The following is a 23,619-nucleotide window of genomic DNA, read 5'->3' on the forward strand; positions in this document are numbered from 1 at the left end:
CTGTGTAGGATCATGTTCAGAAAGTGCTTATAAAGCTCCCACTTGCCTTGAAAACAAAATCTCCATCAGCTGTCAGAAAAGCTAAAACCCGTCTTGGCTCTGGTGACACATCCCCTTCAGGGAAATGCACACAAGCCAATTTGGTTCAGACTTAATAAGTTTTAACAAAATCCAGGTGAAGGGATCTATCTGGAAAAGCAGAAGAATCTCACAGGCAGCTCTGAGAAATAATTCTCTCAGGAGAGATAGGGGGGAAAAAACATGTGAAACCATTTGTATCATGGCAGAAGGTGATTTGAAATCCAATTTCACAAATGGGAATTTTCCGTGTAACCCTGATGCAAAACGATGGTTTCCAAATGTCTTGAGATTGTGTGGCCTGCTTGCATGCCCCTTCATCCCCCGCTCCCACCCCCCATCCCCCTCCATCCTGGGAACCCTCAGGCTTTGTCTTGGAGGTAATCAAGTTTAAAACCCCTTAAAGCTTATGAGCCCTCATTTGCCCCTCCCCGCAAACCACAGACAAGAACATCATAGAACCCACTTTAAAAACACCTAGTCTCTTATGACTGAATGTGAGACGTGAGAAACACCATTGCTCAGTTTAAGAGGCGTTCTTCCTTTCTCCAGCAGGATCTGCTCTGTTTTATGTGCAGAGGTGCAAGGCCATGTCTGCCAATCAGGAGAGTTCCATTTAACATGTGCAAGGACTCAGTACGGTATAGGCATGCTTTTTATAGAGCCCCTGTGATCCCAGATTGGCTTTAGGTTTGAAACCCTAAGCTTCGGTATGAAAAAAGACCAGGCACAGTGTCTTTGCTAATAATAGGGCTCACCTTCTGGAGCTGGACAGGGGGTGGTTCCCACTGAGGGAGAACTCAAGAGGATGATATAAGCCTTCAGCCCGAACAAACAAACAGGGGCTTCCCTGGTGGGTCAGATGGTAAAGAATCCACCTGCGATGCAGGAGACCCAGGTTCGATCCCTGGGTTGGGAGGATCCCCTGGAGAAAGCAATGGCTACCCACTCCAGTATTCTTGCCTGGAAAATCCTATGGACAGAAGAGCCTGGCAGGCTACAGTCCATGGGGTTGCCAAGAGTCGGACACAACTGAGTGACTGAGTGGGGCAGCTCTGAACAAACAAATCTGCTAAGGCTATTTATCACCCAGCTGGCAAGCTCTATCATGTTCTTCTCGACACCCCCAAAGAGCTCTGACCCCCAAAACAGGGGACCACAGGTGACTCTGAGAAGGCACCCAGATACTGGTGGTTAGAACCCTCTGCATAAGCTGGAGACACATACTAGCTCCTTACAGGGAAATTCTCCAAGTTCATGGCTAAAATCCAACCCAGTTAGAAAATGCTTCTTGAATAAGAATAACCTAATAGCTGTGGCTTTATAGAATCTAAAGATGTCTTACTAAAAACCTAACAGTTTTTTTTTTTTTTTTTACAATCAAACAGCTGTGAAAATAAACCAGTGCCCTTCAATGGACACCCCCATGTGTGGGACCACCCCACCGCTGATCACAGATCTGTCAGTCAACTTCCAGGACACAGAACTGTAAGGGGGGGTACTTTCTGTCCACGCTCCTTCGATGATGTGGAGATGGGTGACCAACAGGCAAATGCAAAAAAAGCAAATGTGATTTCAACTTTCTGGGTGGTGATTTTGGTACAAAAAATTAAGCAGGGGGTTGGGGGGGTTGCGGTTTCAAGTAGATTTTTTTTTGGCATGTATGTGAAAGCTCTTATTCCCAGATGAAATAAAAAATCCCAAGCAAGGTGAGACACATCATTTTATGTACAAACAGTCAATGGTACAGATGGAGTTACTTTTTATAAATATCTGCAGCAAATCCCCTAAAAAAAAAAAAAAGCTGTGAATAAAAACCACCTCACAGCACCAAGGGCCTGTCCTTCCCTAAAAGTGTTAACTTCCCAAGAGCCTATTCTTAGCCAAACACTTGTGGGGCCCTCCTGGGAAGGACAGGACCAGGCGAGAGCCTTCCCCTCTCCCCAGAGAGCCGAGGTGACGTGTAGGTCATCTGCTGCCCAAGACCCCGGAGTGATTAACCGTTTCTTCCCAAGACTTTAGTCATCCTTGTCAAGCTGCTGATTATACGTCTCTGTTTCCTGGCAGGGGCCCAGAGCAAGGGAGGAAAGGAACCTACAATAGTGGGGGGAAGTAGAAAACTCTGGCTATTCTGATAAAAAAAAAAAACAAACAACACTTTGTAATCAATGCAATGCTGTAAAGCCAATGGATCCAGTTCAGTAGAAGGAACACTGTGATTCAGGCTTCCGGAATCTACAGACAAGCATTTTTTTTTTTTAAGGAAGAGAATTACTTAGCACCAATTTCTCTCTCTCCAGTAATACTTCCTTTTCCTCGGAGCCCTTGGCTGTAATGAGTCGGAGCGCAGTTCAGTGGTACTTTTCATCAGTAATGCAGCCGGGCAGGTGGGGGGCGCAGTCACTCGGCACAAACAGCGCTCTCACACCACTATGCAGCTCTGCTCAAGGGGGCCTCCTGACTCGGGGACACCAGCGGCCTCACCGTCTTCTCTGGGGGATGGCTCTCCAGCCCCAAGGGGCTTCACTCAAAGCGGCGCAGGTGGTTGTACAGAGACTGGACGTAGGTGAAGACGCACATGGGGTCCGGCTTGCGGCCCATCACCATCATGTCCTCCACCTCAATGAGGCGCTCGCAGTTGGCCAGGTTCCTGAAACACAGACGCCCCATCAGAATGTCAGCCCCAGCCAGCAGCCAGCATCACTGCTGGGGAACACAGCTCAGCCCAGAGCTGGAGGCTCCTGAGTGCCCCCAGTAGGGAATTCACATTACCCCACAAGAGTTTGTGGAGTTACTCTCTCTAATGCAGTGTTTCCCGAACTCCCACATGGAGGAAGCACCCTTCCAACTCGTGTTTTGACTTGACTGTTGTATTTCAGTCTCTCAGTTATGTCCAACTCTGTGACCCCGTGGACTGTAGCCTGCCAGGCTCCTGAGTCCATGGTATTCTCCAGGCAAGAATACTGGAGTGGCTTGCCATTTCCTTCCCCAGGGCATCTTCCCAAACCAGGGATTGAACCTGCACCTCCTGCATTGGCAGGTGGATTCGTTACCACTGAGGTACCAGAAAAGCCGCTTTAGCTAACTAGTGAGTGAGTGAAAGTCACTCAGCTGTGTCCGATTCTTTTCGACCCCATGGACTGTAGCCCACCAGGCTCCTCTGTCCGTGGGATTCTCCTGGCAAGAATATTGGAGTGGGTTGCCATTCCCTTCTCCAGGGGATCTTCACAACCCAGGGATTAAACTGGGATCTCCTGCATTGCAGGCAGATTCTTTACTATCTGAGCCACCGGGGAGACCCAACTAAACTTACTTTAAATTTTCAGTGAAATTCAATTTCCCTTTCAAGTTTCACTAAATATTAAGTTCTGCTAAAAAAAATTTCAGTTTTTATTAATTTAGTCAAATTTATATGAATCAAAATGGTTAGTTTTATTGATAAACATCCAGCTCTGAAATTAAATTTCACTAAAAAAATCCAATGTCTATCAGCAGTGTATGGAGAATCAGCATAGACTATGAAAATAAATGTAAAATGAATCAGGTAAAAAATAAATCTACCCATATGCCTCCTAAAACAGTCTTTAACCTTTTTTTTAAAACCATAACCCATAGTTAGAGATCTTTCATGATTCAGCATACACATACCTGTATGGGGAAATAAAGTTTCACAAAAATATTGACCCTTTCTACTATTCATATTTTCTCTAGATTTCATCTTTCACTCCCCACTTCTTTTTTCAATTTTTTTAATGCTGGTCATGAGCCATTAAGGGGCTTCCCAGGTGGCTCAGTGGTAAAGAATCCACCTGCCAATGCAGGAGATGCAGGTCCCTGAGTCTGGAAGATCCCCTGGAGGAGAAAATGGCAACCCACTCAAGTATTCTTGCCTGGAAAATCCCATGGGCGGAGGAGCCTGGTGGGCTACAGTCCATGGGGTCGCAAAGAGTCAGACACGACTAAGCATGCATACAAGGGTCACAACAACTCAAAGGTTTAAAAATTGCTTAAAATCGTCTTGAGAGCCTCTCTCAACTCTGCCCTAGGCCTCATGCTCTGGGAAATACTGGTTTAACTTCTGGCCCACTGGGGTAGAAGAATGTGGAAACTGGGGCCTTTCACTGGGCTGGAAGAAAAGCCGTTCCCTCCATTGTTCCCAGCTGAGGGTGGGAACCGAAGGTACGGGCTTCAGGGTCTCGTGGGGATGAGCATGTACCTAGGAGTAATGGCAGGGGTCCTCTGTGATGCCCAGCACAGCCCCTCTCCCACCCTGCACCGGATGTGGCCAGACCCAGAAGGCCCAAAAGCAACTGCACTTGGTCCAGTCATCAGTGTCCTTCCTTCAGCAACTGTGTGCCCTCTTGTTCCAGGGTCCCTGGTCTTTTTGCCCCCATATATGAGGGGCTGGATGAACCACAAGCTGGAATCAAGATTGCTGGGAGAACTATTAATAACCTCAGATATGCTGATGACACCACCTTTATGGCAGAAAGCAAAGAACTAAAGAGCCTGTTGATGAAAGTGAAAGAGGAGAGTGAAAAAGTTGGCTTAAAACTCAACATTCAGAAAACTAAGATCATGGCATCTGGTCTGATCACTTCATAACAAATAGATGGGGAAACAGTGAGACTATTTTTGGGGGCTCCAAAATCACTGCAGATGGTGAATGCAGCCATGAAACTAAAAGACTCTTGTTCCTTGGAAGAAAAGCTATGACCAACCGAGACAGCATGTTAAAAAGCAGAGACATTACTTTGCCAACAAAGGTCTGTCTAGTCAAAGCTATGGTTTTTCCAGTAGTTATGTGTGGATGTGAGAGTTGGACCACAAAGGAAGCTGAGCACTGAAGAGTTGATGCTTTTGAACTGTGGTATTGGAGAAGACTCTTGAGAGTCTCTTGGACTGCAAGGAGATTCAACCAGTCCATCCTAAAGGAAATCAGTCCTGAATATTCATTGGAAAGACTGTTGCTGAAGCTGAAACTCCAATACTTTGGCCACCTGATTCGAAGAACTGACTCATAAGAAAAGACCCTGATACTGGGAAAGATTGAAGGCAGGAGGAGAAGGGGATGACAAAGGATGAGATGGTTGGATGGCATCACGGACTCGATGGGCAAGAGTTTGTGCAAGCTCCGGGAGTTGGTGAAGGACAGGGAAGCCTGGCGTGCTGCAGTCCATGGGGTCCCAAAGAGTCAGACACGATGGAGTGACTGAACTGAACTGATATATGTGTCAGCATTCACACTCCAGCTGCACCCTTCCTAGCTACATGATTTGAGCAGGACACAACTTCTTGGGGCCTCAGTTTCCCCATCTGGAATAACAGCCACTTCACAGGGCGGTGGGAGGGATTAATGAGCGAATCACACAAAGCAGTTTGAGTGGCGTCTGGCATGGAGAGTTCAGTAACTGTGAGTGGTGATCACTGTTGCTGTTTGTATTGTAATGGTTCTCTCTAAACATCAGAGCAGGTCCTCAGGGGAAAGTGGCCAGAACTGGAACTCTAAAGAGCTGGGTTCAGCTCTTGGCTCTGCTCATTGCTCCAGCCTTCTGTGCCAATTCCTGGGGGTGGGGTAGAAATCAGCTTCCCACTGCCGCTCCCCTTCCAGGCAGGCTTGTTCACGCCCAGTACCCCGAGAGCTTTCTACCAGTCCCTACCGGCTCCCTGGCTTGCTTGCTCCAAAGACAAGCTGTGTAACATCAGCACGGGCCGTTCTTTGGTGCTGGCCTGATACCAGGCCTCAGATCAGAAACCAAATGTCAGGGTGAAACAGAGACACCTGTTCTGGATCCCACTGCTGCGTCCCCCTGGGTTTGGAGTGAGCAGCTAGTAAAGAAATCTGATGGGTTCATGGGGTGGCGAGTGCTTCTGGACCGATGAGCGGGCACCCTTGTTCCCCAGGATGGGCCAGGGTGGGGCTCAGTGTCAAGGGGGTTGGCGCTCTGACAAGAGTGTGCATGCAACAGTGCTTTGTTGAAAATCTGAGTTCCTGGGGAGGCCTTCAACCTGACTCCACCTCTCTGAGCTATCAGGTAGCATCTGAAGCCTTTTCCTCACCTGCAGCACAAGGATTCTCTCTCTCCCCCTCCCTCCCAGGGCTGCAGTCAGAGGATGCCAAGTGTTGTGCCCAGGTATCACCTCTGACAGCAGTGACCTCAGTAGTCAGTCCCTCCAGGAAATGTGGGCACCATTCAAACCCTAAACCTCAACCTTGGAAGAGAACTGAAATCCCATCCTCCAAACACCAAGCCCCTGGTGGAGGCCCTGCCTCGGCTGTGCTCACATCCAGGTCCAGGGAAGGGGCCCTAACTTCCTTCAAGGATGGTTCCAATTGCCCTGCTCTGACCATGGCAGGCTCTGACCATGAGGAAGTTCCTCCTCGCATTTCTTATGCAATTTTGCCTCTAAGTCCTTTCTACCTATTGTCCCCACAAGGCTATTCTCAGTCTAACTTTTTTCCCCACAGAAGAGCCTTTCGCATGTTGGAAGAAAATCTTTTGTCTTTTTTTTGGTTGCTCTGGGTCTTCATTGCAGCTTGCGGGCTTTCTCCAGTTGCGGTGCTACGATCACTTGCCCTGTGGCACATGGGATTCCAGTTCCCCAAATAGGGATCAAAACCATGTCCCCACGTTGGAAGACAGACTCTTAGCCACTGGATCACCAGGAAAGTCCCAGGAGAAAATCTTAATATCCACATCTTTCCCTACAACTAAACACGTCTGCTTCCTTCACCGTGCCCACAGTGGGTACCTGGGACCTCTGCCCTGAGCTGGTGGTTCTGGTTTCTCTCTAGCCCTCTTCATGGAAGAGCACCGAGAATCGTTGGCATGTTCTGAATTTTGTCCAACCTGTGCTTCATTCTAGAGGCTGCGCTGGGCCCCCCAGTAAGGACATCCCTGCCCCTGCCCAGGGTGGCCCTCAGGATGGGCACTAAGGTCTGAACCTGTCATCACCCTCTACCCCCCAGACAGGAAGCCATGGGCAAGATGCTGGCTTCCCCAGCAAAGAACCCAGGGACTGAGCCACATCCATCTTGTCCCCACCCCACCAGCCATGACAGTAACGACAAGATTCCTCTTGTAGCTGTGCACATAGCTCCTTGGGACGGGATGTGAGCAAAGGAAAACGATGATGCACTCTGACTTTTATAAAAACATTACAGTCTCAAAATAGTAGGGGCCCTGATTGCCTTTTAAGTGAAAACATGACTGCTTTTGTGAAAATAATACAAGCTTGTTTTAAACAGTTGGAGCAGCATGCAACAATAGTCCCAAGGAAAAAGTACAGATCATTTCAAATGTCACTGCACAGCGAGAACCAGAGTTACCCTCTGCCTACTCCCAACTTGAGATGGATTGACTCAGCCCAACCTCGTTTGGAGTTAAGAAAGGGTCAGAGGGTTTTCTCCTATTACTTTCTATTGTGATCTTCAGTACCTACAGGGCTGTCAGGGAAATGGAGGAGGTGTGTGAGGGGCTATTTTTATTTGTTTAAGCCTTTTCTAAATGCAGCCTGGGATGCCAGGGCTTGACTACAGCCCCTATCTGGTTTTTCAGACACATGGGCACTACAAATAGCCTGGAAGCTCCTCAGCTGGGCCGTAACCTGAGAGCAGGGCACATTCTCCGCAGGGCAAGGGGGAGCCTCAGGCACAGGGCCCGGGCCGGGCTTGCACAACGCCTGGAGATACGGGGAGCAGAGCGCAGGGGGTCACACACCCGTAATACGGGCCGGTCCTCCCGCTTTCCAAGCCCTGAGCACCTGTCCAATAAGGGGAGCTCACTGAGCTGTCAGCACCGCATCACTCACACAGATTAGGCCCCGGGAAGCTCCGGGGAGGCAAGTTATTGGGAGAGGGGCACACAAACCCCTCTCACTCCCCAGGTTCTAGAGGTGTGTGCTTTTAAGACCCCTTGCTCACTGAAGGGTCTGGAAAAATCTCCTTCCTGACGTCAGGGAGCCCTGACCCTGCCGCTTTCCCTCCTCCGGTCGCCCCATGGTGCCCGCTGCAGCCTGCCTGTCTTACGTCCCTCCTGCTGCCCCCGTGGTCTCCGATGGCTTCTCATAGCCCTGTGGGTCTGCTTGGCTTCTGCTGTCTAACCCCAGCATCTGTTAAGATGCTGATAATCAGTATTCTCCTGGAGGTCTCCCTGTGTTTTCTTTGCAGCTTTTTTCTTTTGTATCATTATTATTTTTTTAGTTTATTTTTCTCAGCTTAAAAAAAATATTTATTTATGGCTGTGCTGGGTCTTCATTGCCGTGCGGGCTTTCTCTGGCTGAGGTGAGAGGGGCTACTCTCTAGCTGTGGTGCACAGGCTTCCCACTGTGTGGCTTCTCTTGCTGCGGAGCAGAGGCTCTAGGCGCCCGAGCTTCAGTCATTGCAGCCCGTGGGCTTCAGTAGTTGTGGCTCGTGGGCTCTAGAGTGCAGGCTGGCCCACAGGCTTAGCTGCTCCACAGAATGTGGAATCTTCCCGGACCAGGGATTGAACCCTCGTTCCCGACACTGGCAGGCGGATTTCTTAACCTCTGGACCACCAGGGAAGTCTCCCTTTCCAGCTTTTCTAACCAACTTATTGTCCAGGAAACTAGGTGAGCCAAGCTGCCGTCCCAGGAGGCCTTGGGTGGGCAGGCCCACCCCATAGCTTGCTCCCCCAGGTACCTGGGAGGTGATATCCCAGATGACTCATGGGGGGAGGCACCTTCCTCCCCCTCAGGCCTACTGTAGTTGCCCCTCCCCTACCTCTCGAGTCAGCAGAAAAGCAAGAACTCATCTCAGGGGCCCACAGACCATCCTCCCCTCCCCAGCCAGCCTGAAACAGACTCAGGCCACAGGGAGGCAAGGCCAATTTTTACCTTGTTGTCTTCTCTGGGTAGGAGAGAGGCAAAACCTGGAGCAGGCTCCCCCTACTCCCGCCCCTGATTTGGGAATAGAAGAAACATCTGGTTGGAGTCTGCAGGCGCTGTGAGCTCAAACCTCGTGCTGAGCCACGAATCTCTCTGGCTCCGGCTGCCAAGGGAAGCTGTGTTCCCTGAGAGCTGGGGTGCAGGGCCACCATCCCAGGGCCCCCCCTCTTTCCTGCACAAGCCCAGCATAGTCCAGGGCTTAGGGTGACCAAGGCAGCCAGGGCATGAGCTGGCATGGCCTGGCCCCCTGAATTCGATGGGTCAGCCAAGGGTAGCCTCACCCAGCGTGGGTGGGACTTGGGGTGCCTACATCAGAGGTCCAGGCCCTGCACCCTCTGACCATGTGCTGTTTTGACAGCCACCCTTTCTAGGCTTGCAAACAGCTGGATCTCCTCCTGGGGAGACGCCCCCTTCCCAACATGGAGCTGTTACACTTGGCTTTCCTTCAGCATCGTCTGGACTCAGTTGTGTAACACACTCCGTCCAGAGCTGTTTCTGCAATTAGGATGACAGCTAATCCCAAGCAGCCAAGAAAGGAATGACTTTCAAAGTATACAAGGGGTTCTTGTGACCCCAAGGGGGCCGAGGGGCCACGCACGTCATCTGGGACAACACAATGGGGCGACACTGGCGGGCCGAGCGATCATGCTCAGGTTCTCCAATCTGTCCCCCAGGGCGAGACCCTCGGTACTGGGCTCCGGGATGTAACCTGTGAGCTGCAACTCCTCCAGCCAGGCTCGGGGCCAGGGTGTGGGGGCTGGAACAGACTGAGGGGGGCAGGCAAGGCAGTAGGGGGGGCACCTCCTGGACACGGGTACCAGGGCTGCAGACAAGACACGGAAGGGGCCAGGCACGCCGGATGGTGGAGGCTCACCCCCCAGGCACAAAGGAGGGCGGGTAGGAGAGAATGATAAATGTTCCCTCCAGGAAACTCGGGCTCCGGGAGGCCTTACTGCCCTCCAACCCTCCTCCCCTTAATTCCCAGCATCAGGCAGCCCTCCATACCCTCATCTCTACCCCCGTGCCTGCCCTGGATAGGGGTGGGGGACTCGATGGATTGTGGCAACAGCTCCCTTGCCCTCTGCCTCTGTGTTCAACACACAGGAGGCCCTGGGGTGAGGGCAGGAGGAGGGGGAAGGCAGGGTATTTATTCCCTAACCCTTCCTGACCGGTCATTGTGAGCTGGTCGCACCCACCCACTGCCCCAAGTAGAGCCAGCCCTCTGTGTCTGCGTAGAGCTGCTCTCCCCAGCCCGAGGGTATCGCAGGACACCTGGCTTCTTCCCACTTCAGCCCACTCATTTACAAGGAATCCCTTTGTTAAACTCTCCTGCCTACTCAATTTGAACGCACCCCCGCCAACCCGCCACCAGAGCCCTGACTGATACACCCCTTTGCCACTCTCCTGACACCCTGGGGTAGCCCTCAATCTATAACCAAATCCCAAGCTTCCCAGCACCTCCTGACCCCAGAATCACCCCTCACCCCCTCCTCTCCCTACGTGAAAGTCGCTCAGTCGTGTCCAACTCTTTTGCAACCCCATGGACTGTAGCCCACCAGGCTCCTCTGTCCATGGAATTGAATTCTCCAGGCAAGAATACTGAAGTGGGTTGCCATTCCCTTCTCCAGGGGACCCTCCGGACCTAGGGATCAAGCCCAGGTCTCCTGCACTACAGGCAGATTCTTTACCCTCTCAGCCACCAGGGAAGCCCCTCCTCTCTCTATGAGCACGTCTTAAGAAGGTAGGCAATTTTATAATCAATGCTTTTGATCACATTTAGGGGAGCAAAATGGACCCACTGGAGAAGTCTGAAATGTCCCCCAGGCAGATATTACTCAATTTCCTGCTGTTCGGCAGCTGGGGCTTGGCCAAAGCAACCGTGCCTTCCGACCCCCCAGACTCACTCGGCCATGGTGAAGGCCAGCTCGAAGTTCTGCCGCCGCTGTGTGGGACTCAGCGCGTTGTAGTCAAAGGCGTCAGGGAAGAAGGAGTGCACTAGGGCGCAGAAGGCCATCCCGTCGCTCCAGCTGGAGGAGAAGTTCTGCAGGTCCACGTGCTGCGAGGCCAAGGCAGGGGGATGAGGTGGAGAGGGGGTATGGTGCCGGCTTCAGCTCCCCCACCTGACTCGACCCCATGGTCCTCCCAGCCACTCCCCAGGCAACCATCCACCCAGCTCAGTAATAAGTGCCCATGCTTGCTGGACTCCCAGCTGGGGACCCATCGGGAGGGCATGGTTTCTCCAGCTCCTACCCCTCCGTCCCACCCTGGGGTTCCTGGAACGACAGCCGGGGGCGATGCCCACTCCAGCCTCTGGTCGGGGTCCCAGCGGCCCAGCCGGGCTCACCTGGTAGCCAAGTGTTTTGCTGCGGCACCACTCGAGCAGGATCTGCTTGATGCTGCTGGCACTGGCCACGCCGAAGCTCTGCGAGCGCTTCAGCTTCGCCCGTGTCTCGCCCTTCCCCCTGCGGACAGAGGGCAGGCCTGCTGGGTGGGGGCTGCGGGGCAGGGGTTGGGGGCTGCCCCTCAGCTGCCATCTCCTCGGAGACCATGCTTCACCTGCTCACTCAGGTAGCACGCAACCTCCCAACCCCACACCCACGTCCAGGCAGGAGCCGTGCATCCCAGAGCACAGCCTGCCTCGATGGGATCTGACAGACCAGCCCTGCTTCTAGCCTCTGGGCTGCCTTTTACTCACCACGCTGGTGATCTGGGGGCAGAGGGCCTAAGCCCACCCGGCCCGTGCTCCTCCCCTCTGCCTGGAGCATCCGCTCCACTTCCCTTCATCCCACCTCCTCTGAGCCTCCCTCTTGGGCTGCCCTCCCTGACGGCTCTTTCCTAGCCCAGAGGGATAGTTTTCTCCTCTGGGTCCTATGGACACTCCTTGATGGCCAAGATCAGGTGTCAGGGTCAGTGGGACACTTCCTGGGTCTGTCCCCCTCACTAAAGTCAGAGCCTTGAGAGCCGGGACTTGGGGTGGGGTTATCATCATACAGGCCTGGGCCTACCATTCAAGCAGTAGGCGTTAATATCACCAGAGGAAGGAAGGCTGGATAAATTGCAAAGTTGGACTTGATCTCTAAGGGGGTGGGGTTGGGGTGTTGAAGGGGCTGGTGGGCCCTGGGTCTCGCTGTGTCACCTCCCAGCTCCTACTGGGAACCCCAGGGACTGCCCTCTGGTCTCCCCTGTCACGCCCTGAAACCAACTTCTCCAGTTGGGTGAGGAATGTGGGCGTGAGGGTGGCCAGGGGCCCCTCTGGAATGCAGGGAGCGGGCTGGGCTCTCACCAGGCCTTGCCTGGCCCGCCTGCCCCCTCCTCTCCTCCCTCCATTGGTCCTGCCTACCTCTCAGCCCACCCCACCCTGTAGTCAGCCCTGACCTTGTGTTTTGCCCAAGAGGTCACATATTGGGGAACAGAAAGGGCCAGCTTTGCTGCGCTGTGCCTGCCTGACCCTGGTCTGAGTCCTGGCCTCTCTGGGGGCCCTGACTGATCTGGAGAGCATCCGTACTTGCCGGCTGTATCCTGCTCCCATTTCTCAAACAATGCCTTCCGGGCCTGTGCCCCAGACGTGCGGGGCAGCGTCTGTGACCTCACCAGCTCCCGGCGACGCTCCCCGGGTCGATGGGCCTGAGTCGTGGCTGGTGGCTGCGGGGATGGCGGTGACTGGGGTGGCGTCACCAGCGGAGGGCTGAGTCAGGGAGGGAGAGAACCACAGAGTCAGGAACACAGACCCGCCCATCACTAGCTCACCAGGCCCCCGGTCCCCCGCCCCGGGTCCCCTGCCCCACTGAGTGTGAAATGAGGCAGCAACCGGGCTCCAGGGAGAGAGGAAACATCACTGGCTCTAGTCCCCAACCGGTTCTGCAGGTTTTCTGAGCTGAGCTGTTCTCTGAGGCAGGCCAGACAGCCCATGGGCCCCCCTCTCTGGGAGTAATCACCCCTTGGCAGGTGTCAGTGCCTGGGGTTGGGGGGCATTCTCCTTGCGGGAGGTGAACCCAGAGCCACCCCCAGGGCCAGGCCCCCTCCATGCCACCACTGAAAAGCTCCCCTTTGTCTCTCCCAGAACAGTTCGCCAGAAAGTCACAATCCTCCTTTCATTATTAAAAGGAGGTGGCGGGCGGGGGAGGTCAAGCCAGCCCCGCCCCCAGCTCTGATCACAATCCAGTGGGCCTGGGGGAGCCTGGGGACCCCTGTAGGCCAGAAGGCGGCAGACCTGCCCCAGGCTGGGGGTCCTACCTCCAGGGACCTCCTTGGCCAGGGACAGGAAGCACCCAGCTGGAAGGGAGGGGCCCAGCCAGGATGGATGAAGAGGAAAGCAGAGATGGTCCCACGCTCCATCTTCCTGGGTGGACTGAGACACCCGCTCCAGTCTGTGCACAGACTTGCTTTCAAGGCTCCTCAGTGAAACCAGTCTGTGGCCATAAAACCCTCTACCTCCTAGCCTCGCTGCCTCATTTCCCTGGAGGTCAGCACAGGGAGCTCCCTGCAGGGGCCCAGGCAGCCTGGGTCCAAGGCAAAGCCCAGGCGCTTCCTGGGGAGGGACGATCCCTCCCCACCAGGGACTGGGGCCCTGACTCAGACTCACCTGTTGTTGTTCCTGCTGGCCGTCATTGCCCCGAAGCCAGAGCTGGACAGAGACCGTGGGAGGGAAGAATTCTTCTCTGAGGGACAAGGCAAGAGAGATAAATAACAAACCCTGGCCTCAGGGTGTGGGGCGTGGGGGGCACCACTGCCTGCCTCCCTTCCGCTGACCTGGCCCTGTGCCCTTTACCCAGCGTCACTCCAGGGCATGGGCGGGATCCCTGGGCTAAGCTGGCCCTGCCTCAGCTAGCACTTGAGGACAAAGGATGCTGGGGACATAGAGCAGTGACATAAAAGAGGCCTTTTACAGTGCTCCCTCCTGCTTTTGAGAGTACAGAGCCCAGGGCCTCTTGGGCTGCGTGCCCATAAACACTTTGATCCCAAGTTTTCATTCTGGAAACCTACACAGCCCAACCCCAGGACTTGCCACTGAGGCCTGACCCCAGGGTCCAGACAGGCCCCAGGGGCCACGCCAAAGTGTGCAGGGTGAGAGGCCACCTTCCAGCCGCAACCTGGACCTGTAGGAAAAGCCACGGCGGTATCCTACAGGGTTGATGCTACTTCACAGCATCTCTAGCAGAGGAGTCAGGAAGGAGGGGCCCCAAGCTAGGGAAAGGGGTCACGGTGACAGGTTGGGGAGGCTGGGGGTTGGCCCAGGTTTTCTGGGTCTCTTGCCAACACCCCCACCCCACCCCACCCCAGCCCCTGCCCTCCCTCCCACTCTGAGGCCATGCATGCCCTCCTGCTCCTACCACTGGGACTGGGAGTCCAGGGGGTGGTAGCCTCGCTGGGGCTCGAGCTGAGGCCCCCCAGGATGGCAGCAGATGTGGGCGACAGAGCTGTGGCTGAGGTCTCCCCAGAGAACCTCTCGGAGACTCGTGTGACGGCTGTGACTGGCTGGTGAGGCAGCCGCAAGGAGAGGCTCACAGGGCGAGGCTTGGGGGGCTCTGGTGCTGGGATGGTTTGAGTGGCCTCAGGGGGTCCGTCACCTGGATCTGGAACATGTGACCAGCAGGGGTGGAGCTGTCAGCTATGGCATCCACAGGGGCTTCAGACCCTCCCAGGAGGACTCCAGTCTCTGTGAACCCTCTTCCCACCTTCTCCAGGAAGGCCTCCCCTATCACTCCAGCCTCCCTGACCTCTCCCTGCTGCTCCAACCAGACCTGGCATCTGCTTTAACTTTCAATAAACTGCCTGTTTACTGAACAGACAGTTCAATAAATAGTTGCCTCTCTTTCTACCCAGTTCAGCAGCTGGATGATTCCTCAGCCCCTGCTTGCTTTCCTCCAGAAGCGAGGAAGCTCAACACCTTCCAGGATCTCTCATTTTTTTCTGTGTTTGCAAAGCTCCACTTCACACTGAATGAGGCTGCCCTCCCGTCAGCCTCTCCACTCGCTGGGGTTTAGGTGCAGGTCCTCTGTCCCAGGCAAGAGCTAGCCTGGCGCAGAGGCACAGCTGAAGCCCTGACCCCGAAGCTACCCGGCTCGCCCTCCTCTGCCGTCAGCCCCTACCTGCCCCGGGCTGGTGCCCGTTCTCGATGATGCATGAGTTTGAGGTCCTTCTCATCTCCAACTCACTGGCCTCGTCATGGTGGTCCAGGCTCTATAGAGAGACAAACCCCACCAAGACCCAGTCAGCGGGGGGCCAGCTGCCCCTCCCCCACAATCATGGCCAGAGACCCTCCCTGATTCTGGCAGGACAAACATTTTGAGAGAGACAGTTCTGGGGTGGGGAGGATGTTCAGTGATGGGCCCCATTCATATAAGAAGCTGACATGGACTCAGCCTCACCAACTGAACCACCAGGATCCTGGAGGCAGAAGCCTCCACTGGGCTCATCCCAGACCACCAAAATGCTAGAGTAAAGGTCCCGACTGGGAGTTCCAGGGCTTCCCTGGTTGCTCAGTGGTAGGACACGGGTTCAATCCCTGGTCTGGGGAGATCCCACGTGCCGTGGAGCAGCTAAACTCATTACACCACAATAGCCCGTGCTCTGGAGCTCATGAGCCGTAACTGCTGAAGCCCCCAGAGCCTGCACTCTGCAACAAGAGAAACCACTGCCATGAGAAGCCCACACATCACGAGTAGAAAGTAGCTCCTGCTCAGCACAAGTGGAGAAAGCCTGTGCGGAGCAACCAAGACCCAGCACAGCCAGAAATAAATACATCTTAAAGAAAAAAAAAAGAGGCTGGGAGTCCAACGGAATACGCAAGGCACCCAACCCCTTTGCCCAGGCAGGACCAGGTGACTGGGGTCAGGAGAACCCGGCCTGGGGCCGTGTCGGGAGCCCAAACCCAGTGACCTAAGTAAGGTCCTTCTGGGCCAACAATTGGCCCTGAAGCCCTCATGCTGAGGTCTTTTCACTGGCTGCGGGGTCACAAGATTTGCCTGGATGTCCAGAGTACAGAGGCCTTACTGGGTTCCATTGACCCCTCCGTTCCCTCTGGCCTGCAGCAGTTGGGGGTGTCACGTGGAGAGAGAGAGCCAAGACCAAGAGCCGGGTGACTCAGGTCAGACGGTTGTGCCCCCTCTGGGTCAGTTTCCCTGCTGGAGATGAGGGCGTAGGCTACGCAAACCTCCATCATTTTGAAGCCTGCCAAGCCATCAGGCCCTTTGCCCAGGCATGCCATTCATACCACTTTGCTTCTGTTGTCCCAGGTCGATGCTAGCACACCCATTTTACAGATGGGACCTGAGGGCTCAGAAAAAGGAGATGCACTGTCCAAGGTTACCCAGTAAGAAACAGCTAAGATTCGTGGTCAGGACAGATGTTCTCTTCAGCCTTGGCCCTACCCTTCTTACGTGGAGGGAGGTTGGAGAGTACAGAGTATCTGTAAGCCTGATGGGGTCTGCCTGGCAAGAGAAGACAGAGGCAGACCCAAATCAGGGGCTCTACTCAGAGCCCACGATGAGTGGCTTGAGAGGTTGGCCATAACTCTTCTTAGACACTGCCAGACTGGCCCCCTTGTCCACCAGGTTCCCAGATGACAACGGCCCATCCCTGGGCCCCAGTGGCTCAGCTATGACTGTAACGAGTACAAGAGGTATCCACCCTGCCATGAGGGGATCAGTGTGGTGTGGGAGCCAGGACTGTGAGCAGATGACGTCAATCTAGCATGAGGGTGCATGCCTAGGACAAACTTCATCCAGCCCAGCGGGTCAGGGAAGCAGGGGTGGCTGAGCCCGGCGAGAGTAAGCCAGGTGGACCAGGAGTGGAAGCCATTCCCAGTAGAGCGAGTGATACCTGCCAAAGCACAGAGACATTAAGGCCCAAAGTGTTCTGATCTGGTGGCGGGGGGGAGGCACTAAGCAGCTCAAGGTGCCATCCTGGAGAGCCTGGACTTGACTCCTTGGACAAGAAGGAACTGAAGGCCGTCAGCTCTGTTTTAGAAACATCCTTCAGAAACCAATGAGACAGTGGCATGGAAACGGGTGACCAGATGGCCAGTTACCTCCCTAGTCTCAGATGGGGATCTGGGGAGCAGAGATGGGGCAGCAAAAGAGTGGAGGACAAAATGGACTCAGCATCTGGGGAGAGTAAGTGGATATGAGGGGGGGGTAGTCACACGTCTTCCAAGCCTGGGCTTTGGGCCTGGGGGATGTGACTATGGAGAGAGAAGGGGGAACTGGGGGGAAAATAAGGACTTCAATTTGGGACGTGAGTATTAGGAGCGCCTGAGGCATCAGGGAGTTGAGGTCAGGAAGCAGCTGGATATTTGAGTCTGAAGTTTCAGAGGGAGGATGAACAAACAATAGAGGCGTAGGGGTCTCACATCCAGAGCCCAGCAGAAGAGCTGGCTGGGGGCCGAAGAGGCCTGGGATGGGCACCGTGTGCGGGGGCAGAGGAGGCATCTGCAGAGGAGAATGAGGAGCAGCCGCCAGAGGGAGGAGGAAGAAAACCGAAAGAACACTGAGAAAGGCAGGTGGAAGTACAACGAGAAGGCTGGCGCGTCAGCGGCTCCCAAGGTGGCCTTGGGTCCAGGAAAAGAAGGTCAAGGCAAGATCTAAAAGGGTCCATTGGGGTTAATCCAAAAAGAGGTGCTGGGTGATAGTTTAGGAGCTGAGTCAGAGGTGGAGGTGAAGGCAGGAGACAGCCTCGGGTTGAAATGGAGACACAGGAACTGCAATCATGGGCAGGTGGGGGCGGGGAAAGGGGTTTGAAGGGCTCACCCAGGCCGAAGAGGGGGACGATGCTTAGAGGCTGAGAGAAAGACTCTAGCAGGGTGAGGGGACCCTCTGTGGGGTGGGGACCCTGGGGAAGTGGAAGAGCATAGGATCGAGCCTGGGTTTGGAGAGGAGGTGGCCCCCTCCAACTTCTGATTCAGAAGGATGGAGAGAGAGAGTTCCCAACCGATACAGTGGAGAAGAGGGGGCCTCTCCTGGCCCCTCAGGGTGCGGGGCACCCCTAGGGCCTAACCTGAAGCTAACTCAGCAGACAGAGGGGAAACAGCCAGTCCACCCCGAACTCCAGCCCCGCCTGTCAGCAGGGTGCTCAGCTCGGGGGCTCCCTGTCCCCCCACACACACCCTACCCTGGTCCCACAGGTTCTGCAGGTCTAGGCAGGGGCCTGGAGGGCCCAGCTGGTGGTGAAACCATCTTCTCAGGAATGTGGGTCTCTCTGTGGGGCCCCACAGACACCTCCTCTTGCATGGCACAGGCCCCATGCTCTGCATGATGGCCTAGGGGACCAGACACCACCATCAGACAGGAGGCAGGGTCTGAATTCCCATCAGGTGGTCTCCAGCAAAGCAAGAGGGAAGGGGCTGGATTGACTCACGCTGGGAGGCCAGACTCCCAGGCTCCCCCTGCCCTGCACTCCCCCACGCCTGAGATGGAAACCACTGCTCATCCAAGCAAAGGGCTCGGCCCACACCTCAGACCCAGGGGCTCCTCAGAGGCCACCCCCCAACTCGTCACAGGAGCTTGGGGGTTGGGGTCACCCCTAACCTCACCCCATGACTAAAGGCAGCAGCAGTGTCAAGGTTGGGGTCTCCTATCCCAACCCCGGGCTCTGTCCACAAAGCGCTCATGCTTTCCAGGAGCAGGAAGGACCACTCGAGACAAATTTGTGCAATCAGGCCCCAGCCGTCTCACAGATGAGGGGAAGGGTGGGGTAACTGCCCCAGTGGGATCTGAGTCCCCAAGCCCAGGCATGGGCCCCCAGCACACCCCTGCAGTGGTCGTCCTTTGGTGGGGGATGCCTGCTTCAGCCACAGAGAAGGGACTGGGCAGGGGGACCCTCTGCATGCTGGGGCCAGGGTAGAAGTCAAGTCACCGGAGAGCCCTGGGGACCAAACGGGTCCTGGGGAGCCAACTGTCACAGCCCCAAGACCTGGGCTTTGTCTGAAGAAAGGGGAGGCTCCCGGTCAGGGAGTCCAGGCCCAGGAATGTTAGGGAGAGAGGTGGAAGGCAGGGAGGTGGGGGTGGGGGGAGGGGAGGTAAGTCAGAGACACTCTTCCTGGGGAAGTTTTTAAACACTGTTGAGAGGGCAGGAATAATAGTTCAGGCATCCTTGGGGCTGCCTGACTCCACGTGGGCTTGTGCGTGTGGACAGGGGCGCACGTCAGCAGGCCCAGCACAACCCCCATCCTGAGCCCCTAACAAGGCTGCCCCAGCCTCCTCCTCCTCCTCACTCACTCACACCACCGGTTTTAAAGACTCAATTCAAACTTCTCCCCAAAGCATTTAACTCTCTTATCACACAGTGTGTCTGGGAAAGGAAGGCAGATAAGGCAAGTCTGGTTTCTTTCACGTCCAATCTCGACGCTGCTCCTGGCAGCCACTCGGGAGGGGCTCCACTGCCTCTGACATGGGGACCTGGTGGCTCCAGCTCAGCTAGGGACATTTCCAGGGACCAACTCTGGTGCAGCCTCCTGGGCCGGGCCTGGCCCGGCCTCAGGCTGCCCCCAGCCAGCTCCCTCCACTGGCCAGATCACAACTGTGGCTTCGTGGACACTCTTATGAACCCACCGGGCAGATGTCACTGTCATAACTACTCAGCCGGCTCGGCTCAGGGCCCAAACAGGGCTGGCCAGTCCTCCTGAGATACAAGGGACCTGAGGTCCAGCTGAGAGATGTCCCCACGGCCTCACTGCAAATGAGCCTTAAGCAGCTCCTGTTTGCTACAGGGTCTCAGGCCTCCTACAGGGAGTCCTCCCTGATTACTCCCACCCTACCGCCCTGCCCTCTCACTCCTCCCTGAGCCTCCCTGGCTGCTCACTACCTGGCAAGGTCAAGGTTTGTGCACTCAGAAGTGGATTACTAAATCAACTCTGCATTGAGTTCAGAGCATATGTACATGCTGAATTCAACCCTCCTCCAACCCTGGCGGTTCCCACTTTGAAAGAGCAGGAAGCGAAAGGGTCTCAACCGAGGGTCTCTAAATCTCATTGCTTATCACAGAGGGGCAGTGGACAGACCAGCCTCCACACTGCCTGACCACTGTCACCACTGGCTCTCATGCGTGGATAAGACCCTCACACCTAGACTCCCCCATCCAGCAACACACACAAACTCACACACAAGTTTGAGAGGCCAGACAGCCCTGGCGCCCAGCTATGACTCTTTCCAGTCTCGCCCTAGAGACCCGATTCCCTGTTCATGACCAAGCGCCTGATCACAAGCTGCTGGTCACAGCGGGAAAGCGACAACGCGTGGATGACTCCACACAGCGCCCCTCCCTGCCAGAAACTGGCTTGGAGTCTGGGTGGGTGATCCTGAGAGGTGGGCTGCAGGAGAAGTGGAGGCCAGTGCCTCGGGGTAGGGGGAAGCTGCCTGGGACCCAGAGAGCCTCTGACCCATCGGGAGACCTCGACCATCCTCCACCCACAGTGCTGAACTCTGCCCGCTGCCCCACCCACTCCAGGCTTTTCTGAAGCCCAGAACCTGCTCCCCAACTGCGTCTCCATCCTGACCTGCCAAGAGGCTCCAAGAGGCTGTGGCACCCCTGATGACTCCCAACCCCTTCTTCCAGAAGGGCCCCCGCCTTCTCTCCAAGTCTAAGAATGGGCTTTCAGGGACCTCCGCACTCCCTGGCAGCTCCTTGACCTCCACAGAGGGCTCCAGCCTCACCTTCTCCCTCTGCTCCCCTGAAGACCCCACCCATTCTAGGGCTTCACCCACCAGCTCTGCCCTGCTGTCTTCCTCACCTCTGGCCTCGACCAGATCTGTGACTCCACTTGCTCTGGGTCAGCTTCACCAGGATGTCCCTCACCCTCAGGACAACCCAGAGGGAACTGGCCTCCCCACAGATCTGTGACCCAGGAGTCCCCCAGTAGGGCTGCGCTCCCTGCCTCCCTGCTCACATCCAAAGACCGTCTCACCCTGATGACTGCCCCTCCAAGACAGCGCTGCAAGGCAGTCCTGATGCTCCCTTCACCCACCCTTGGCTGTCCTCTCCTTGGACCACGGCATTTAAGTTACCCTGCCTGCAACTGCCCTCCAACGCCCATCCATCCATGAGGGAGCTTGCTGGATACAAGGAGGAGCCTATTCCTTCCCTGGCCAGTGCCCCTCACCACCACCCAACAGCCAAGAGGACTAGTTCACCCCACATGAAAGCGAAAGTGTTAGCTGCTCTTTGCCACCCCATGGGCTGTAGCCCGCCAGGCTCCTTTGTTTATAGGATTCTCCAGGCAAGAATATTGGAGTGGGTTACCATTCCGTTCTCCAGGGGATCTTCCTGACCCAGGGATTGAACCTGGGTCTCCCCCACATTGTAGGTAGATTCTTTACCATTTGAGACACCAGGGAAGCCCCATGTGACTGAAGGCCAATTCCCACTTAAAATAGAAGACTGGAGAAACTTCTACATATGTGTGTGAATTCATGTACATATGCATACATGACTCAGAGTATTTTTCTGAAACTTAGACAGCTGCTTCTGTGAGTAAACAAGTAGCAAATGTATGTTAAAATAAAAGCTCAGAAACAGTCGATGACACAGTTTATTAGGTGCGTGTGATCTCACAGTGATGATATTATATCCTGGCCAAGTAGTGGTCATGCTCAAAGGACAGAATTAAGTGTATCCATATTTCTAGATGGGCTTCCCAAGTGGCGCTGGTGGGAAAGAGCCTGCCCGCCAATGCAGGAGACTTAAGAGACACAGGTTTCATCCCTGGGTCAGGAAGATCCCCTGGAGGAGGTCATGGCAACCCTCTCCAGTATTCTTGCCAGGAGAATCCCATGGACAGAGGAGTCTGGCAGGCTATGGTCCCTAGGGTTGCAGAGTTGGACACGACTAAAGTGACTTAGCACGCACGCACGCACGCACATGTTCTTTGACATTGGGACACTCAGGGGCTCTGTCACCAGCATGTTTAAGAACCTCTCACCCCACCCCCCAAGACAAAGCCCAACTCCCTGGCCCATCATCTGGGGGCCTTCTCAACTCACCCCTCTCCTCTCATACCCCACCAGGCTCCCCTCTGGCCACTGAGTCCTTTGAGCCTCTCTGAGGCGGTCGGTACAGCCTCACACACCACGCCCTGCAGCAGCAGGTCCTAGGCCTCCAGGACAAAACCCGCTAGGATGAGAGAACACCCGCTCTGGCTGCCAGCACTGTTGGGACTGCTCCATGTGGGGCCATCTCCCATCCAGGCTGGGACCTCTAGGGGCAAAGGTTAATCTGATAACCTCCCCCCTCCGCTTCCAGCCCCTTGAGGTGCAGCCCAGCCCACACAAGAGATCTGAATGAGTGATGGACTGAACTGAGAGGGACTGGCAGGTGCCAACTACCCAGACCCTGGAAACCCAACCCTGGAGCACATGCCAGGGGCAGGGTGGAAAATCCCACCAAAGGGCCACTGTGCACACCAGAGAACATTCTAACGACCCACTCCAGGAGGCCCCGTGATCAGGGCAGTGACTGGTCCACACCGGCCTCTGCCCCGCCCCCACAGTGTGGGTCGCTGGCCAGTCACTGACCCCAGAAATCTAGACTGCTCAGAACTGGTTCCCCTGGCCTCTACCCCAACCCCGTCTCTCCCATCACGGTAAGGATTCCCCGCCACGGTGAGTTCCCAAAGGCTGTGCCCAGCTGCGCCCCAACAGACTGGGTACTGCCCCCGACACTCACACCGCGCTGGAGTTCTCCACCTGGGTTAATCAATAACCCGAGCCGTCAGGCCTCAGTGAAGGGGCATCACAGGGGCGAGTCAACGGAGGTGGGGAAGTAGGGGGTGGGGGGTGTTGCTGACCATTCCAACATGTCGGCCAGGCCGGGGTTGGTGTTACAGCGCCCGAGTGCCAAAGGACAGTTGGAGACAGCGGGACAGAGCTCGGGGAAAATGGGACCTGGCTGCAAAGAAGGGAGGGGGTCCGAGACAGGTGCGGCGGGCAGCCTAAGCCGGTGGTTTCCCCGACCGTAGCCGGATCCCCACGACCGGGTCGCAGCGGCAGGAGCACGCACTCGGGACCTAGGGGGCGGCAGGGGTCGCGGAGCCACTCTCCCCCGGCGCACGCGAACAGGCGCCCGCGCTCCCCTAGGCTCACCTGGCTGCGGCCGGACAGCGAGAAGGTGGCATGGCTGGCAAACCGCGCGGTGCCCAGACGCGGCGCGCGGTTCGGGACGCCGGGCGCGGGCGGAGGGCTGGGTGTGCCGGGAGCGGGCGCCAGCCCGGTCGTCAAACCCAGCGACTCCACCTGGCGCGTCAAGCGTTCGAGCTGCGTCTGCAGTCTCTGGTTGTCGCGCTGCAGCTCGGCCACGGTGCGCGCCAGCGGCCCCGCCAGGCGCAGCGCCTCGGCCACGCGCTGCTCCACACCGCGCTGCAACCCCTGCATGTCCTCGTGAAGAGCGCGCACCGCGCCCTCCAGCGCCGCCTCGTAGCGGCCCAGCGCCTCGCGCACTGTGCGCGCCTCCTCGGCGTCGGGGGCCGACTCCATGGCCGGGCCGGGCGCTTGTTTGTCGGGGAGATCGGGCCTGACCCGGAGAGAATAGTCGAGCTCCGCAGCTCCGGACCGCAACTGGCCACCCCTGGCTGGGTTCATCCGGAGGGGCGGTGGGAGGGGCGGGCGGAAGGCGGGGCGGGCCCAGTGAGCCCCGGGACTGGGCGCC

The 23,619-nt window shown here is 55.9% G+C and overlaps 1 protein-coding gene across 2 annotated transcripts; it reads right to left on the reverse strand.

The window, feature by feature from the left end:
• Positions 1-1,783: 1,783 nt before the first annotated feature.
• SMTNL2 (smoothelin like 2) lies at positions 1,784-23,532 on the reverse strand. Of its 2 annotated transcripts, XM_019980398.2 has the most exons (8): positions 23,058-23,529; positions 15,075-15,165; positions 14,316-14,558; positions 13,568-13,643; positions 12,491-12,670; positions 11,330-11,447; positions 10,890-11,041; positions 1,784-2,728 (listed from the first exon to the last, which is right to left on the reverse strand). In XM_019980398.2, the coding sequence occupies exons 1-8, from the start codon at positions 23,445-23,447 to the stop codon at positions 2,602-2,604; spliced, it is 1,377 nt and encodes a 458-aa protein (XP_019835957.2). In that variant the 5' UTR covers positions 23,448-23,529; the 3' UTR covers positions 1,784-2,601. The 2 variants fall into 2 exon arrangements, with proteins under 2 accessions (XP_019835957.2, XP_070628967.1); XM_070772866.1 differs by lacking the exon at positions 14,316-14,558 and having other exon boundaries at positions 23,058-23,532.
• Positions 23,533-23,619: the final 87 nt, after the last annotated feature.

The sequence above is a fragment of the Bos indicus genome, chromosome 19 (assembly GCF_029378745.1).
Source record: "Bos indicus isolate NIAB-ARS_2022 breed Sahiwal x Tharparkar chromosome 19, NIAB-ARS_B.indTharparkar_mat_pri_1.0, whole genome shotgun sequence".
NCBI classification, from domain to species: Eukaryota; Metazoa; Chordata; class Mammalia; order Artiodactyla; family Bovidae; genus Bos; species Bos indicus.

Bases quoted from the DNA above. Each gene is read 5' to 3' on its own strand.
- SMTNL2 (XM_019980398.2), bottom strand. From the start codon at position 23,447: ATGGAGTCGGCCCCCGACGCCGAGGAGGCGCGCACAGTGCGCGAGGCG. The intron at 14,559-15,074 runs GTAGGGGCTGAC...CACATGTTCCAG, and splicing joins CGGGCACCAGCCCGGGGCAG to ATCCAGGTGACGGACCCCCT. The intron at 13,644-14,315 runs GTAGGAGCAGGA...CTTGTCCCTCAG, and splicing joins CTGGACTCCCAGTCCCAGTG to AGAAGAATTCTTCCCTCCCA.